Source organism: Urocampus carinirostris, chromosome 7 (assembly GCF_059441175.1).
Source record: "Urocampus carinirostris isolate Australia breed hairy pipefish chromosome 7, RoL_Ucar_1.0, whole genome shotgun sequence".
Classification (NCBI taxonomy): Eukaryota; Metazoa; Chordata; class Actinopteri; order Syngnathiformes; family Syngnathidae; genus Urocampus; species Urocampus carinirostris.
In genome coordinates this window covers 5,222,345-5,242,378 of record NC_142355.1, presented here as the reverse complement: position 1 = coordinate 5,242,378, position 20,034 = coordinate 5,222,345, and the positions used below count along the sequence as shown (strand labels likewise).

Below are 20,034 nucleotides of genomic sequence, written 5' to 3'. Positions count from 1 at the left end.
TTTTAAGCCTAGATATAAGATTTTCCCTAATAAAAAAAACCTTTACCAGCTTGCTTTTCCTTATAAAATACTTCAGAATTTGAAAAAGTACACTAAAAATCATCAACAACACAATAGAATACGTTTTGTGTGTGTTTTTATACAGGGTTGGGTAGGGTTACTTTAACTTGATTACTTTCAATTACTTTTGGATTACTCCAATACCAAATATGCTAATAAAAGACAAAATAAACTAAATATGAATACAATGACTAAATTCTGTGCAGGCTAGGGGAGTAACGGAATACACGGAACGGCAAAAATGATGTCGGCAAACTGTTTGGATTTATTTTCATTTTGTTTCTGTGGCATTTTATGTTCGTTTTGCCGGAGATCAAAGAGATTAAAGCCAGGAGAGAAAGCTTAACACGTGTTGTGAGTCATCATTTTATTCATAATTAGTTTCTTTTGTCTTTTATTAGCATATTTGGTATTGGAGTAATCCAAAAGTAATTGAAAGTAATCAAGTTAAAGTAACCCTACCCAACCCTGCATTTTATGTTCGTTTTGCCGGAGATCAAAGAGATTAAAGCCAGGAGAGAAAGCTTAACACGTGTTGTGAGTCATCATTTTATTCATAATTAGTTTCTTTTGTCTTTTATTAGCATATTTGGTATTGGAGTAATCCAAAAGTCATTGAAAGTAATCAAGTTTAAGTAACCCTACCCAACCCTGCATTTTATGTTCGTTTTGCCGGAGATCAAAGAGATTAAAGCCAGGAGAGAAAGCTTAACACGTGTTGTGAGTCATCATTTTATTCATAATTAGTTTCTTTTGTCTTTTATTAGCATATTTGGTATTGGAGTAATCCAAAAGTAATTGAAAGTAATCAAGTTAAAGTAACCCTACCCAACCCTGTTTATGACTGATGTTACAGTCAAGTGAAATACATTGTCAATGGAGAAAATCAATTTTAACCTCAAAATTCCTTACACCCTTATCTGATCCCAAGTCCCACATTGAGGCAAAACCGCTGTTGTGGTTTTCGTGGAACTGCATAGCGTGACACATTTCTCCTGATTTTCAAAATGGGAAACCGTCCATGTGAGTTTACAAACTTGAAATTAGCAAAGTGAAATTATGTAATAAATAAATTCGATAACAAATTGCATCTGATATATTTGTTCCCCAAAATCAGACATTTTTTTGGAACGCAAAGTCATTGAGCTGGTATAGTTCCAGTTTTCCTCATTTGAAGTTGTAATGGGAATTTAGAGTCAAATGTTCCATCCACTTCTATTCCAAATGATCACTTTATGTTGTAGTACCGTAAATTCCGGACTATAAGCCGCTACTTTTTTCCCTAACTTTCAACCCTGCGGCTAATTCAGTGATGCGGCCAATTTATGTAATTTTTCTAATGGCCGACAGCGGCGCTCGAGTGTTGCTACCATTAACTGCCCTGTCACAGCCACTGTTTGGGATGAAAGCTATATTATTGTTATTAAAGCTTTGAAAACTCTCTCGGTGTACCGCCTTTCTTTGTAAATATGTGTAACCCATGTATAATATGTATTTGCAACAGTAAATTTTTGTAACGTATTTATTTGTATTTATTTTAGACACTTATTCTGATATGTTTTGCACGGGTGAATGAAAAATGAGGGGCGGAACAAACGCGGGGTGCCGAGTTTAAATGGGGAGCGCTAAAGGTGAGGGACAAACAAGGAAAGAAGAGGGGGTAAAAAGTTAGTTAAAGAAAAAGGAGTTGTGTGAGTAAATGTGTCCATCTGATATATTTTTCCCACCCTTACCTTTGGAAATATACACTTTTTTCCTTGGATTACTTTCAACGGAACCCGGACTCTGCCGGTCTGCATCAAACCTTAAGTACCGGTATCATTTTCCGTTCATTTTGCCGGCTGTGATTTTTGGATTGTGGACTTTAATGAAGGACATTTAGTTTCAATCGCGGGACATGAAGTCAGGTTTGGGTTAATTTTGTGTTTGTGTTACATGTTTAAATGTGGGCGCATGCGGCTTATATACAGGTGCGGCTTGTGTATGTACAAAATCGGTTTTCCTCTTAAAAGGTGGTGGGCACGGCTTATAATCAGGTGCGCTCTATAGTCCGGAATTTACGGTACTTCAGACAGTGTATTCCTATAAAAGTGAAGTTGCAACTCATCAATCTTTTGGCTTAGAAAGCAAACAGAGTCTCGTTTATTCCCAGGATAATAAATTAACTCGCGAATATGTATTTTTCTGTTGTCATCTTTTATATGGGACAGCATTCTTTTAATGCTGTCACCCACTTGAGGCACCTCAGTATCACCTCACAGTGTGATTGTTGATACAGTTGGACCTTAGCTCGTGTTTAGGTAGCCGTGGGGTACCGTTGTTATCTTTCCTCCCACACCGCTGACATTGTGGCCTTTACTTTTAAAGATCAATCAGGAAAAATGTCGGGTTCAGTTAAACGTGTGTTTGAGAAAATACAGTACGTCTCAGACAGTGTTCCCTCTAAGCTGCGCGCAATTGCGCACTGCTCGCACATTCTCAGTGCACAAGAAAATCTAGCCGGCGCACAAAAATGAGGGCTCAAAATTACTAATTAAGAAGCGACTTAAGTCAAAGTTACAGGGCATGAAGGTAAAAATACACGGGTTCCCCTGACGTTGTGTCCTAAATGCGGTATTTTGAAGTCGAGTCGAAGTAGAACGAAGTAAAGTTAGTAGAGTTTTTCGAGAACTGGCTTTTTTGGCTCGGCAAACAAAAAAGAACCGGCTCTTTCAGGTCCTAAACGGCTCTTCAGGTTGTTTTTGCTTTTTTCATCCCAACATGACCAAATATTATGTAAAATTATGCACAAAATGACTTAAAGGAAGGGGGAATAGAACAAAAAATAAAAAAATACCAACATGAAAAAATAGTGAAAAGCTGAGAAAAAAAAGAATCAAAAGGAAGAAAAAAAAGAAGGAAAAATTTAGAAAAAAAAGCCAAAAAAAAAAGAAAGAAATGTAGGAAAAAAGTAAATAGAGAACAAAAAGAAAAAAATAAACACAATGAGATTTTTTTTAAAGGAATTTAAATAAAGGAGAAAAAAAACACGGAAAAAGAAGAAAACGTTTGTGTTGCATTCAAATCATTTCCAATTATATCAAGTCAATCTTGTTGCCAACATTGTACTTCCACTAAAAAATTTTGATTAAATACAGTTCTGTATCTTACAACCGACTAAATAAGCCCCCAAAAATGTTAATATTATGCGACAAAATATATCAGGAATGAAAAAGAAATGGATATCTTGTGAAAGATTTGTCAGAACAAATGACGTTTGTAGGCCGTACAACCTTTGTAATAGTACATGAGTCAATTCATTCAAAAGAGAAAAATAATTTTGCATCGCCGGAAACTCAGCAAAATGTAACTTGATGTCAAGTTTTGGACATGTTTGATAATGATTTAGTTGCCACACTTGGGGTTCCTGTTGCTCACTGTTGTTTCAAGCGTTGCTCACCGACTTTGTGTGAACGCTCACACCCCTGGAAAATTACAGGGAACATTGCTCTCAGATTTTCCATCTGTGTTTAGGGAGAGATTCATACTATGGAAGCAGCAGGCACTTTGTGATACACATCTTAATGCTACAAGGGAAGCCTTTGTAGTTGTGCATATTGGTCTGGCTTCCCACTAGAGAAGACCTGTGCCACGTAGTGACCTCTGAGGGTCAGAGTTCTTTCTGTTCAGCGCCCCTCGTGTTGCTGATAATGCAGGATTGGACCATATGTCACTGTCACGGAAAAAGTACATTTCAATGCTTCACTGTCAGTTAGAAAATGAAGTCATTCCAAAGAGTATGTGATTTATTCAGGAATGAGGTATTTTTTCTTCCTTTAACTGTGAAGTATTGAATCAACTTAGATGAAATGAAATGAAATGATCTGCATTTATATAGCGCTTTTCAAGTCAATGACTTCCCAAAGCGCTTTACAATGTGCTCCACATTTCCCAATAGCGGCCTTGCAGCCATGTAAGGCGCTAACCTGCTTATTGGGGGTATTAGGGGTTCAGTGTCTTACCCAAGGACACTTCGACATGTAACACGGACGAGCCGGAACTTGAACTGGGATCCCTTGATCCCAAGACGAGCGTTCTACCTCCTGAGCTACTGCCGCCCCGTGATATCATTATAATATTTATGGATAGCCTACTCGAAATAATGCAGTGTTCTCGTTTGCCCGCGTCCCTGCGTCCTAGACGCATGATTTTTGCTGGGGACGCATTGGGTCAAATCAACGTGCCTCCGCAACGTTTTTGACACCAAATTGTCATTATTACCCGATTACTTTTTTTTTTTTTAAACAAAGATTTACCGCACTCCAAACTTTTCGTCAGGCAGATCCGCCATCTGCCATTGTTGTTTTGGTCTCGCGCCGATCTCGGCAAACGAGATCTCGTTGCTTCGAGATGACGTCATTGTTGTGGCGGTTGTCGAGTAAAAGGGAAGTATGCCTCCAAAAAAACAGTTGGTACTAGGTGCAAATCAACAAAAAATAGGTAATTTCTTCAGTGTCGGTAATAAGTCAAAACATAACACAGAAAGTGGTAACAACGGCAATAATTCCGGCACGAAAAAAACGGCGGAAAAAATTCTTCAGAAGACTGCGAAGGCAAGGAAAACACATGTTTTGAAGCGAACGATTCGACAAAAGAAAATAAACCAAACAATACTAGCAAGAAAAGGACTTTTCTGCCCAAATGGACTAAATTATAGTTACGGTTACGCTATGAGGAGGATGATAATGGATTGGACCTTGAGAAGGCATTACAACTATGGCGGGACGGCAAACCACAGAGAATATGTGAACTGAAAAATTTGAAGTGATAACTGCTTTGTATTACTAATTAACTGTGATGATTAAAACTGCAAGAATATATACATATTTCAGCAATATTATTTTGTATAGTGTACAAACTCGTGAACTGAAAAATCTGAAGTGATAACTGATTTGTATTACCAATAAACTGTGATGATCAAACCTGAATGAATACATATATATAGATTATATATTTGTCACCGATTTACAATTTCAACCGCGATAACACTAAATTTTGGGGAGCCATAGATCTCTGTTGGGACCCATAGATTTTTGAGCATGCGAGTCCCTGGGATCCATCACTTTGCAGGGGTAAAATGAGTACTGATAATGTATCATTTACTTTAAATCAATATATTCCACATAAGCATACACAAAGTTTAGCTTTATGTTCTTCTACACCGAAAGGACGAAAGGCCCTTAAAACTGTAATTTCCCAACCTAACCAAAAAGCATGTGTTTTGTTTTAGGTTTTTCTTTAAATGTAAGTCAGAACCTTAGTAGGGTTCTTTGGGGTGGGTTTAGAACTATATAAGAATAAGCTTATCTATTTTTAAAAGTAGTTTTTTTTTATATGCTTCATTGACTAATAATAAAGGCGTTTTTTTAAAATACACAACACATTTTTCATTTTATTTCATTTTTATTACATTCTATGTGACACAAACCACATGATCATATATAATCATATATATACATCCAACTGTTATAATGCTAATGAGTTGAAATAATTGATTCCAAAAGTTATGTAGGGTATTGGTTATCAACTGACTTCAGGACACACCGTCCTACCCTAATTACAAGCTACGATACAAATAAAGAAAAAAAAAAATCCACTTCTAGAATGTATTCAATGGAAGGATTGTGCAATTTGAAGCAGGGATAACAGCATATATTCATATTATTTTAAATAACTGCTTTACTGTTAAATAGCCAAATACTAAATACAATTTAAATATTTCTCAATATTTTGAGCATGTACCCAAACATCGATAATTATTTAATTGTGTAGTTGATAAAGATTAATATAATAGAAAAAAGCTATTTTTTTAACCATTTTCTGTACTTTATGGCAGTGCTTCAATGTCAGACAGTCAAACACTAGTTTCGTATTTTGCAATCGTTTCCGTCTTCTGATTTTTTATTGTTGTCACTATTTACACTTTTTCTTCTCCTTATCACAAATTTTCTCGAGACCCAATAATATGGGCATAAAAAGGAAATAAAACCAACAAAATCCCAATGATGATTGAAAAGAACAGGAAGAAAAGATTGCGCAGGGCATTATCGCCATCTACTGTTAAGGAGTGTAATTTTCCCTTCGTTTTTTTCTTTATCTTAGCATTAATTTACCAAGGCAAAAGCGCGCAAAGCCGGTCCGCGACACAGTTTTGGTCCCTTTTTTTTCTTCTCGGTGATTGGTTGATTTTGTGATGTGATGTTTGTTTGCAGCGTGCTTGAAAATAAAACATATATGAAAAATGCAAAATCCTGAATTGGTGGACTCCAAACTAATGGGGGCCATTGTTTGAATGCCATTGGCCCCTGATAAGTAGCTGATTTTTTCATGCAGTCTAATTCAGGTTAGTAGCTTAACCTACATATTATGATGCTGTATGACAAGCATAACACATTTATTCCTCAAAAAATGTGAAAACATGATTTTCATGCTTGGCATTGAATGCCTTAACTATTTTATTTTAACAGTTGCGTTAATGCAGTCTTACACCTTAACCAATTCACCACGCTACACAAACTCAAGTGGGAGCTATAAAAATATATCAAATTTGTACCTTTATTTTGCTACTGGTTTGAAATTATTTAAAAAGAAATACAAAATTAAAGTTTTAGCAGTGCATGGGCAATAATATTCGACTTCATCATATCCATCTACTAGACTGGGCCTTGCTAGACTTCGCCACATATTTTGGTTTTTACTAAAGCTGAGAGTAAATCCTTTACTGCCTTCTAGCGCCCAGAGAGAGATTTGGTTTGCATTTATTAAAAATAATCATAACTTTGGCTGGTCTTATTGCTTAATGCAATTTTGTTTTAATACACCATTGCTTCTATCCTGAAAAAGATTTCTCTCTATTATATTATTGTTATTATTATAATAATTATCTTTTTGTTTTTATGAATAGAATGTTGTATAGAATAAGGCGCACACATGCAAATAAATCAAACAATAGCCAAAAAGCAGATATGGTTTTTAAAAAAAAGCAGTGACAATTAAAAAAACAAAATTAAGCAAAATTAAGCAACCAAATTTAGTAATTTATGCTTAATATCGACTGTAGAGTACATTTTACCAGTCACAGACTAGAACCTAATCACTTTAAAAGTCTGATAAATCTTAAAACCATATACTAATTTACTTAACCTTATTTAGTTTTTACAACACACCAGAGCCTTGTTTTGGCCCTCTAGTCTATCCGAGGCTCCGAATAACTTCAGCCAATAGCGATCGATTTAAGTGATGATTGACACATTGGTTAGCCAATGAAACGCCGGTATAAAAAACCAGCATACAGCGCGGACTACTCCACGTTCGGGGGAAAATCGAGTCGGCGGCTGTTGCGTAAGTTGCGAGACATTGCGATTTAATATTGAGCCACATATAAGGCGCACTGTATTATAAGGCGCATGGTCAGCTTTTGAAAACAATTAAGACTTTTAGGTGCGCCTTATAGTGCGGAAAATACGGTATTTCTTTTTGAAACATATCCAGGAAGGTTACACCAGCAGGAATTGCTACCGTAGAGGACAGTACATTTGCTAAATAGTGCCCTTCCAGACTGCCTCATGCAAATGAGGGCCTCATTGAGAAGAGCACAATTAAATAAGCAGGTGGGCTTCCTCTATAATAGAGCCATCACTCCGTGTGGGTGTGCATCCACCAACTGACAACGTGTACTTTTTAACTGACTGTTATGCTCACAGGTATCATTAGCTATTTACAGATGGCAATGTGAACATGAGTGTGACTGTCCATGCGTGTGTGTAATTATGGATCTCCCAATGCTGAGCGAGGAGTATTTCTCTTGGAGGGTAAAGCCATCTGCTGAAACAGACCTGCGCCCTTCATTCCAAACGTAATTGCCGAACAGAGGGGGGAAAATGACACCAGGAAAAAAGAGGAATAAATGACACTCGGCTGGCAGGGAGTCGGCATCTGGCACCGATTTACAGGACGCGTACACACCAGCGAACAGCGCTTCGTCATAATTCAGGAAGAGATAATCCGATGAGAGTGAATCTCAGACAAGCTTGCGCGATGAACAATGGAGCAGAAGCATAAAAACTTGACCGGCACATGGACAGGAACTACAGCCACAACGGATGAAATGAAATGAAATGAAATGATTTGCATTTATATAGCGCTTTTCAAGTCAATGACTTCCCAAAGCGCTTTACAATGTGCTTCACATTTCCCAATAGCGGCCGTGCAGCCATGTAAGGCGCTAACCTGCTTATTGGGGGTATTAGGGGTTCAGTGTCTTACCCAAGGACACTTAGATGTGTAACACGGACGAGCCGGGATTCGAACTGGGATCCCTTGATCCCAAGACGAGCGTTCTACCTCCTGAGCTACTGCCGGATCTTGGAAGATAATAAAGCTGGTGACATTATGATCTGATCTGATCTGCATTTTTATATAGCGCTTTTCAAGTCAATGACTTCCCAAAGCGCTTTACAGTGTGCTTCACATTTCCCAATAGCAGCCGTGCAGCCATGTAAGGCGCTAACCTGCTTATTGGGGGTATAAGGGGTTCAGTGTCTTACCCAAGGACACTTAGACGTGTAACACGGACGAGCCGGGATTCGAACTGGGATCCCTTGATCCCAAGACGAGCGCTCTACCTCCTGAGCTACTGTCGGATCTTGGAAGATAATAAAGCTGGTGACATCACAGTAATTGCATGTCATTTGAGTCATGTGATCGTATTCAAATTAAGTGTTTCTTAAATATATTCTGGCCTTTAAAGAAGGTACCCCATTTTGACCTTTCAATCCACTTTATACAGATCCTCGAAAGATTTTCATAATACAGTGGAACCTCGGTTTTCGAACACCTCTCAGTTCGGACGAATCGGTGTTAGACCAAAAATTTCGAGAAATTCTCGCTTCGCTGTTCGGACAAATAATCGGAGTTCGAACGCCGGTACGCTAGGGTGCGATGCTGAGCGGCGTACGGGTATTTTAGCCCCTAATTATGCAGCCGAAGAAGGTCGGTGCAAGCAGGACAGGTGAAAAAAGACAAGTTGTACATACAACTATTGGCTTTAAGAAAGACATAATAGCTAAATATGAAAGAGGTGTACGAATTTCCGATCTTGCTAGTGAATACAGCATGGCTAAATCTACTATCAGTACGATAGTAAAGAATAAGGAGGCTGTGAAATCGAGTGATGCGGCTAAGGAAGTTAGCGCTATAAGCAAGCAACTGCCGCAAGTTTTGGAAGAGGTTGAAAAACTTTTGATGATTTTTCTCTCCCCACCGTCCACCACAAAGGTAAGAAATTCTATTTATAATCCCTTTTTAACTTTTTACACGTTCATGTTAGCGTAATCTTTCGTACGGAAGATTACAATAACGCGAACATACGATTAGCCTGGGTTAGCTTTGTTTACGTAAAACATTCAGGGTGTTGGAATGGAGCTCCCTTTCCGATGAAGCGCTAGCACCTTTTTGTGGAGACCCGTGTGCTAAATGACGTGTAAACGACCTGATTTTTTTATTTTTACACGTTCATGTTAGCGTAATCTTTCGTAGGAAGATTACGATAACGCGAACGCACGATTAGCCTGGGTTAGCTTTGTTTAGGTAAAACATTCAGGGTGTTGGAATGGAGCTTCCTTTCCAATGAAGCCCTAGCACCTTTTTGTGGAGACCCGGGTGCTAAATGACGTGAAAACGACCTGATTTTTTTATTTTTACACGTTCATGTTAGCGTAATCTTTCGTACGGAAGATTACGATAACGCGAACGCACGATTAGCCTGGGTTAGCTTTGTTTAGGTAAAACATTCAGGGTGTTGGAATGGAGCTTCCTTTCCAATGAAGCCCTAGCACCTTTTTGTGGAGACCCGGGTGCTAAATGACGTGAAAACGACCTGATTTTTTTATTTTTACACGTTCATGTTAGCGTAATCTTTCGTACGGAAGATTACGATAACGCGAACGCACGATTAGCCTGGGTTAGCTTTGTTAACGTAAAACATTCAGGGTGTTTGAACGGAGCTCCCTTTCCAATGAAGCGCTAGCACCTTTTTGTGGAGACCCGTGTGCTAAATGACGTGTAAACGACCTGATTTTTTTATTTTTACACGTTCATGTTAGCGTAATCTTTCGTACGGAAGATTACGCTAACGCGAACGTACGATTAGCCTGGGTTAGCTTCATGTTTACGTTCATGGTAAACATTCAGGGTGTTGGAACGGATTAAAACGATTTTACATTACTTTTAATGGGAAAAACGATTTCGGTGATTGAACAAATCGGTTTTTGAACAGGTTTCTGGAACGGATTATGGTCGAGAACCGAGGTTCCACTGTAATAATGAGTAAAGACTCCTGTTGAGTGGAGTGTGTTAAGATTGATTCTTTTTTTCTCTTTATTTCCTTACCTATTAGTAAAAATAGATATATTTTAATTGCAAATACAGTCTGCAAGTCAAGTCAAGTCAAATTTATTCATACAGCCCTTAATCACAAAAAATGTCTCAAAGGACTGCACAGGATTACAATGACACAATGACCTGATCTTAAACCAACATGCGGGCAAGGAACAACTCAAAACCTCAGCGTGAGGAAAAAGAGAAACCTTGAGAGGGGACCTCACAAGTGGTATCCGAAAGCAAATACATTACTTCTGACAAGCGTAAGCGTTTGTCAATCCTTGTCAATGATAACCAAATTATAAAAAGGTGTCCGAACGATTATCTTTGCAATTTTTCATCCCAAATCACAAAATCTGTTGCACGGATAGAAATCAAAAACTAACTGGATGAGTCATGTGTAATACATACAAATGAAATTACAGGTTGACCAATTGACTTACAATTTTGTCACGCAAAAATTAAATGTTAGGTCGCACAATGGCATCTAGGTTTGTGATTTATCTTTTTAACATACAAAATAATGTATGCCTATTGACTATTAATATGGTCGAATACGGGTGAGACCAAGTCTTTTGCATTGTCACCAACTAAACAATTAAGTCGCACCAGTGCCACTGGCGAAAAGGTTGGTGAAGTTCCCTTAATAATAATCTAAATACTTCAGATTACAGATTAGATCTTATTATTTGTTGACATCATTATATCGTACCACATACTGATGTACAAAAGTATTTGGGACACTATGTCAAATTAACATAACACACAAAAAAAAAAATCACATGAAATACACTACCGTAAATTCCGGACTATAAGCCGCTACTTTTTCCCCAAACTTTCAACCCTGCGGCTTATACAGTGATGCGGCCAATTTATGTAATTTTTCTAACGACCGCCAGCGGCGCTCGAGTACAAAAGGTAAGATTTAGACCGGTGGAATATATGCGCCGAGGAAGACTGTAACTTCTTAGCTTGTGCACAAATTAAATTAGCGTAGACATATCCTCATCATGCAAATGGGAAAAAGAAAGGCACATGACGTAGCTTTCAAACTAAACGCAATCGAGCAGCCCGATAAAGAACGAAACAGAGCTACTGCACGTAAACTTTACCTTGCGAGCGTATTGCTAGCGTGTTTTTGAATAAGGGAGCGTGGGACGACGTCTTTATGACAAAGTCTCTTTCCCATGCTGAAGACGGCTAATATACAGGTGCGGCTTGTGTATGTACAAGATCGGTTTTCCTCCCGAAATGTGGTGGGTGCGGCTTATAATCAGGTGCGCTCTACAGTCCGGAATTCACGGTAATTCAAAATGGACTCCTCTCAATCGGTCAAAGACCAAATCAAAAATTAAATATAGCATTCGGCCTGTGATATATAAATGTGTTAAAATGACACATTGTTGAATCCAGTTTCTCAAGTTGTTCAACCAGAGCAATTGTTATCAGGGCTGGGAAGGGTTACTTTAACTGGATTACTTTCAATTACTTTTGGATTACTCCAATACCAAATATGCTAATAAAAGACAAAATAAACTAAATATGACTAAAATTATGACTCACAACACGTGGTAAGCTTTCTCTCCTGGCTTTGCGACAGAAACATAATGAAAATAAATCCAAACCGCTTGCCAACATCCTTTTTGCTGTTCCATGTATTCTGTTACTCCCCAAGCCTGCACAAAATTTTGTAATTTTATTCATATTTAGTTTCTTTTGTCTTTTATTAGCATATTTGGTAATGGAGTAATCCAAAAGTAATTGAAAGTAATCAAGTTAAAGTAACCCAACCCAACCCTGATTGTTATTAAATTACACATTTTAGCAGACAAAAATGTGAAGACAAGACTCTAAAAAATGAATGTCGGTGCATAAAGGTTTCAATGGTATGGAGGATTCACCTTTGTAGGACAGTTTGAGTCTCGGAACGTTGTCTTTGGCCTGCTGGGCTCCGTCGACCCCTTTCAGAGACAGAATCACACCACAGGTCAGCACCAGGGTGCCCCAGAAAAGAGTGCCCATGGTCCTTAGCGGAGTAAAGCCAATAAGGTTTTTCTTCTGCAAGCCTCCAGGCTCCTTCTACTCTTCTACTCCGAAAAGTATCGTCTGATCGGTAAGTCTGGAGGGGCGGTTGAAATCCAGGTAGAATGATGAGTCTGGCATGGGTGGCAAGGGTCACCGTAACGGCGTCGGTGCCCGTCCCAGCAGCAATCCCAAGGTGAACTTATTAAAGGAGAGTGGAGAAGGAGTGAGGTAGAGCTTCCATTGGTCTCTACCATCTACGCCAACTAAAACAAAAAGACTTATGTTTGTTTTCTGATTTTAATCCTCCGTCTTCAGTGTTGGGTCCTTCCTTTTATCCACTTTTTTCTCGTCTCGGATCTTCTTGTCCCGTTGAGCTAGCACAGCTCTGTCCTGTCCACTCTGCACAATGCAAGTGAGCACAGCTGAGGCAGACAGTGCTTGCAGTCAGGAAGGCAGAGGGAGAGCAGGAGGGGGAGAGAGAGGAAGCGCAAGTTAAGGTTAGGGCAAGGCTCATGCAAAAAACAGGAAATTATGAATGCGACGTATGTAAAATGCTTTTGTGTGGGAATACTTCTTTTACATGTCGGATTGACAAAAAACTCAAGATTATTGTATTGACCAACACTTGGGGTTCTATTAAATCAGGGGTCGGGAAAGTCAAAGTTACAGTGCATGAAGGTAAAAATACATGGGTTCCCCTGATGTTGTTTCCTAAATGCGGTATTTTGAAGTCGAGTCGAAGTAGAACAAAGTTGAGTAAAGTTAGTAGAGTTTGTCGAGAACCGGCTTCTTCGGCTCGGTTCACTAAAAGGAACCAGCTCTTTTGGGTCCTAAACGGCTCTTTAGGTTTTTGCTTCTTTAATCCCAACATGACCAGATGTTATGTAAAATTATGCACAAAATGACTTAAAGGAAGGGGGGAATAAAACAAAAAAGAAAAAAATACCAAAATGAAAAAGTAGTGAAACGCTGAGAAAAAAAGAAACAAAAGGAAGAGAAAAAAAGAAGGACAATTTAGAAAAAAGCCAGAAAAAAAGAAAAGAAAGAAATGTAGGAAAAATAGTAAATAAAGAACAAAAAGAAAAAAGTAACAGCTCGGAAAAAATAAACACAATGAGATTTTTTAAAGGAATTAAAAAAAAAGTAGAAAAAAAACACAGAAAAAAGAAGAAAAAGTTTGAGTTGCATTCAAATAATTTCCAATTATATCAAGTCAATCTTGTTGCCAACATTGTACTTCCACTAAAAAATGTGATTAAGTACAGTTCTGTATCTTGCAACCGACTAAATAAGCCCCCAAAAATGTTAATATTATGCGACAAAATATATCAGGAAATAAAAAATGGATATTTCAGATTTTTCATTGCCGCCGGACACCATCGTATCTTGTCATCGTTCCAGGTTTCAGCATCAAGCAATGTTCAACATCTCCACGGGCAGGTCATCTGTCTTTAGGGGGGCACCACGTTGGAGACCCCTGTACTAGAAGTTGGATGGGTTCAAAGGAGTTTAGAGATATAGCTATTGTGTGGTAACATTCAGAGCCACTGTTATTCTTTTTAAATCTAAGGTTGAGACTGTCAGGTTTTCAATGTAAATCTCTTGAATTTCTGTCTCAAGGTAATTAGATTGTTTTTATATTACTAAATATAAAAACAATGTTTCTCATTCACACACACACACACATGAAGTAACGTTTCAATAATCAGTCTAATTGCATCTCTTGTACGTTTATCAATCTTATATTCTTTTATTGTGAAATGCTCATGTGAACTTTCTCCCTGAAGTATAATAAATTACGCCCACGTTGTGGGCGGGGTCTCTTTCCTTTGTAACAACATCACATGAAGGACGTGAGGAAATCTGCTCTTGGAATGATTCGATTTTAACTATATATGTATTTTATTCGGGTAAATATGGCCACAAAATAGTCTTAATAATGATTGACTTTAACAAGACTTGTGCTTAATCTTTGTCAGGTTTTAAGTAGGTTACTCGTATTTAAGGATGAGCGAAAACGGATCCTAAGTATATTTTTTAAGCAATCACACTCACAATAGGAGCTGTTCCCAGTGTTGGATGCTTTGCAGTGGCCATTTAGCAACCAGACATTTAAATTATAGTAATGTTAAATTGATATTCAATAGATACAATATTAAAGGTGCTGTCCAGAATCTAACAAAAATATACAGTATATACTCCCTGCTGCAATCTACCGGCTTAAAGTCATGACTGCAGCCTCAGTCAGACCATTCATGAGTACGTTCATCTTAGATGCGGTTTAACCAATTTTACACTTTTTTTTAAACTTTTTGGGGGTTTGCGTTGGCATTTGAAACGGGCATTTTATTACTTTCAACATTTTCCTGCTACACTAACAAAAACTCTCTCCCCTTTCCCCCTACCTAATGTGTTGCGAATCTCGGAACAGTATAGGTAAAAGTAAGATAAAAGTGGATAAGTACAGAGGAAAAAAAAATTACAAAGGCTCTTTGAACTCAATGATTCCTTAGTAACACATACTTAATAGACAAGTCAAGTCAAGTCATTTTTTATTTGTATAGCCCTAAATCACGAAGAGTCTCAAAGGGCTTTACAGATTATTACACTATATTACACAGACTATTTTTCAGACAACGAGAAGAGTAGGTTATTCATATCCTATGGAGTAGAAGTGAGTTTTAAGCTTAGATTTAAACATTTCCACCGAGGTTGCGGATCGGATCTCAGGGGGAAGAGCATTCCACAGCACCGGTGCCCGGATGGAGAACGCTCTCGAACCAGCAGAACTCTTCTTTGCTTTTGGGATCACCAGAAGACCGGCACTCTCAGATCGTAGGTTTCGGACCGGGACATAGGGGCAAATCAGATCTGAAAGATAAGAGGGAGCAAGTCCATGTATGATTTTGTATAATACTAAGAGAACCTTGAAATCACATCTAAGGCTAACTGGGAGCCAATGCAGGTTAGCCAAAATCGGTGTTATGTGATCGTACTTTTTTGTCCTAGTTAAAAGCCTCGCTGCGGCATTTTGTACCAGCTGCAGAGACTTGATTCTAGACTTCGGGAGACCAGAGAGTAGTGCATTACAGTAATCAAGACGGGAGGTAACAAACGCATGAATTATAATTTCTGCATCCGACTGAGAAAGTGTTGAACGGATTTTAGCAATGTTACGAAGATGGAAGAAAGCGGTTCTAGTCATTTTCTAATAGAGAAAATATTCTACCATGAACTTTGAAAGGATACCTCAAACAATGCACCCCATCTGAGGGAAAATGTAATTTCGGGATATTAAAGTATTTCGTCAGAAATCTCAGTCATTTCTTAAAGAGGGAAGGGAATTTTTGTACTCGAGGTATACTTAGAGTATATGAGGGAGGACAATCTTTTTTTCCTCCACGTGTTCATCCGGCATGTGGGTTGTGAGAAACAATGGATACAACAAACGCGGGTATGTAGCAGTTCCGTTGAGGTTTTGTATTACAATAAAAACAAATAACACAGGATTTACTAAACTTGTGCCTACAAAACGAGTCTGTATGGGTTTCACAAGTGTGCTTTCAAAATGGCTGAAAATCATTTACCGTATTATCCGCACTATAAGGCGCACCTAAAAGCCTATATTTTTTTTAAAAGCTGACCATGCGCCTTATAATACAGTGCGCCTTATTTATGGATCAACATTAAGTCGCAAAGTCTTCCAACTAACTTGCAGCCGCCGACCTGATTTTCTCCCGAACGCCAAGTAGTCCGCGGTGTATGCTGGGATTTATTTACCGGCGTTTCATTGGCTAACCAACGTGTCAATCATCATTTGAATCGATCACTATTGGCTAAAGTTATTCGGAGGTGAAGGGGCGGATCTTTTTTATCATTTACCCGCTGGCATAGGCTTAAACGGCAAAACAAAGCCTGCAATTGGCCGAAAAAGATGAATGTGTATAGCACGTGGTTGACGGCATAAAGAAAGCATTTTTTACTATTCTGTATTTGTAAATATTTAATTCTCCTGGATTTACTACACTCACGGATATAAGAGGAACATGTCTGCACATTATTACGAACACAACGACTTCGGTGAGCTACTCTGGCTATATATTATCCCTGTATCTTGTTTCAGACTGAACTCGATGTTTCTGTGATAAGCGGTGCAGATAATGGATGGAATGAATTGTCTATTTTTAAATTAAACTCAATTCCAAGTGTTTATTGTCATATGCACAGTAAAGTTGCGAGCGAAAAAGAAAATAGAAACTAAGGAATGGTTGGCATTTCTTGAATCCCAAGACTTTAACCTTCCGGATGATGGAACGATGCATTTGAGTGACATCGTACGGACACCGCATCCGCATGTGTTCTCGACATGTATTTGCGTCTTTGCAATATTTGGGAATGTTAGGGGGGTAATAAGTTTGACTGAACTATCTGACTGTTTTGTCGACGTTCCCATTGTAGCGCCTTATAATCAGGTGCGTCTTATGTATATCAAAATTAGGACCAAAAACTATTTTTTAGGGGTGCGCCCTATAACCCGGTGCGCCTTATAGTGCGGAAAATACGGTATATACCAGTCAGGCCGATTGAGGCCGGCTATGTCAAAAATTAAACGTAAATCAGAGGAAAAATCATTAAATCCCAGCTTCATCAGTTCTTTGTCCACACTGTTTCCTTTAGCTTGTTCAATAAGACTCAAAACTTTCCCCCATCAGTAAATCAGAACACCACTTGGAAAAATGACTAGACTAGAGGAATGGATACATTGCAATTCAAAGTGAATAAAACAAGAAGGAAACGAGTAAATAACTACATCCAAATATATGATTATCTATAATGACTATGTATTGTAAAAGTCGGACTATAAGCCACAACTTTCTTCCCAAGCTTTCAACCCTGCGGCTTAAGCAATGATGCGGCTAATTTATGCATTTTATCTGACGGCCGTCAGGGGCGCCTGATTAGTGAGGATAAGAGTGAGATAGGTGGAATCTATATGTCGAGGAAAAAGCAGGTTTAATGTAACTTCTTGTTTCGTGCATGTGTAACGGGTGTAATAATAACTTTTGTTTTATTGGAATTCCTGCTGAAATATGTTGTATAGTTTTTGTGTAAGTGTCCTGCAATGATGAGTCCAACAGTGCCACCTGCTGGTATGGGGTAGGGTTTGGTTTGGCTTTTGACCTGTGACCGGAAGGCAGGGTTTTTAGCAGTCTACAACGAGCTGCCCACGGTAAGACATGATCTTTTGGTGCTCTGCAAAAAGTTAATTTTAAACATTAAAACCACAGCTGACAAATCGCTCAACATGCACAGTAATGTGATTGATGTTGTCAAGCTGTTTGGATTTATTTTCGTTTTGTTTCTGTCGCCTTTTATGTTAGTTTTGCCGGACGTTGCAGGTTGTGCTAAAATGCTAATTCCCCTTATAGAGATCAAAGCCAGCAGAGAAGCTTAGCACGTGTTGTGACTTCATTTGCAAGTAAATTGTACCCGTTTTTACACTCATTACTGTTATTATTTCTATTTTCTCATACATACCAGCTCAGTAGCCTAGATGGTAAGGCGCCCGCTTTGAGACTGGGAGGTTCGGGTTCGCGCCCCGGCCGAGTCATTCCTAAGACTTAAAAAGTGGTCGGCGGCGCCCTCTCTTGGCTGCGGCTGGGAGGTTCGGGTTCGCGCCCCGGCCGAGTCATCCAATTTCGTTGTCACAATATGTTAGCCCATTTGTAACAATGACAATAAAGGTATATTCTATTCTATTCTATTCTATTCTATTCTATTCCTAAGACTTAAAAAGTGGTCGGCGGCGCCCTCTCTTGGCTGCGGCTGCATCGGGTCAGATGCAATCGACATTTCGTTCTGTGTACATTGTTACACAGAATGACAATACAAGGAAATTATTATTATTATTATTATATAATGATGTTGGTTGAAATTCAGATTAAAGAAAAATATGTTGAATTCATTGTAAACGTTAAAAAGCCACTATACGATCTTTTGTTAAAAGTATCTTGTTAAAATGGATGTAAAAATGTATTATGATGGTTGATATTCTAAAATATATTTTATGGAAACTGAAAAGAAAGCTCTTTGATATGTTTTGGGCAGTCTAACAGCGTGCTGCCAACGAGATCAAAGCCAGCAGAGAAGCTTACCACGTGTTGTGTTGTGTTGTGACTCATTGATTTGCAGCAACTGTAATAAAAACCTCATCATCCAGTCCAGCGTGAATGTGGATCTTTGGTGGGACAGGTACACCGCGGTTACACATCGATGAAAACAAGCATGAACAGACCCCCATCATGGAGAAGGTGTCAGTCAAAATGGGAGGGCTTACTACCATATCAGGAATAATTCTACGAGTCAAGTCATGTTTAGAATAGAATAGAATAGAATAGAATATGCCTTTATTGTCATTGTTACAACATGGGATAATAGCCCTTAATCACAAAGAGTCTCAAAGGGCTGCACAGACCACAGATGATTGCAAACCACAGACTATTATTACACCATCCCCTGATCTAAAACCGAGGCTGTTTTTTTGTAAACGGAAATAATGTGGGAAAGTGAACGGATTACATTAAGCAATGTCCAATGATGCAGAAATGTTTAAGGCGGATTTCTATTTATTTTCTCGGCATTATCGTGTTTCTTATTTTACACTGTTGGAATCTATAGATTTTCCTTGATGAGAATAAGCCATTTTTGGGGACAGTCAAGGAAGTTGAAGACGGCCAGGGGCAATGTTCCCTTTAAGCTGCCCGCGTGCGCAATTGCAAATGCCTGCACCTTCTCAGCGCACAAGAAAATCTAGCCAGCTCACAAAAATCAGGGCTTGAAATTGCTAATTAAGAAGCGAATTAAGTCAAAGTTACAGTGCATGAAGGTAAAAATACAAGGGTTCCCCTGACGTTGTTTTCTAAATGTGGTATTTTGAAGTCAAGGTCGAAGTAGAACGAAGATGAGTAAAGTCAGTAGAATGTTTTGAGAACCGGCTTCTTCGGCTCGGCTCACTAAAAGGAACCGGCTCTTTCGGGTCCTAAACGGCTCTTCAGGTGGTTTTTGCTTCTTTCATCCCTATATGACCAAATATTTTGTAAAACTATGCACAAAATGACTTAAAGGAAGGGGGAATAGAGCAAAAAAGTATTGAAAAGCTGAGAAAAAAAAAAAAAGGAAGAGAAAATAAGAAGGAAAAATGTAGAAAAAAGACAGAAAAAAAGAAAAGAAAGAAACAAAGAAAAAAAGTAAATAGAGAACAGAAAGAAAAAAAGTAACAGCTCGGAAAAATAAACACAATGGGATTCTTTTAAAGGCATTAGAAAAAAGAAGAAAAAGTTTGTGTTGCGTTCGAATAATTTCCAATTACCAAGTCAATCTGGTTGTCAACATTGTACTTCCACTCAAAAATATGATTAAATACAGTTGTGTATCATGCAACCGACTAAATAAGCCCCCAAAAATGTTAATATTATGCGACAAAACATACCAGAAAAAAAAAGAAATGGAAATCTTGTGAAAGAATTGTTG

General features: G+C 38.4%; 1 protein-coding gene across 1 annotated transcript in view; it reads right to left on the bottom strand.

Annotated features, from left to right (window-relative positions):
* sema3ab (sema domain, immunoglobulin domain (Ig), short basic domain, secreted, (semaphorin) 3Ab) overlaps positions 1 to 12,894 on the bottom strand; it is a 58,346-nt gene extending 45,452 nt beyond the window's left edge. The window contains exon 1 of the mRNA XM_088339580.1: positions 12,381 to 12,894. Within this exon, the coding sequence (XP_088195706.1) occupies positions 12,381 to 12,501 (121 nt within the window). The 5' untranslated portion in view covers positions 12,502 to 12,894. The remainder of the gene's footprint in view (positions 1 to 12,380) is intronic.
* Between the last annotated feature and the right edge of the window lie 7,140 nt (positions 12,895 to 20,034).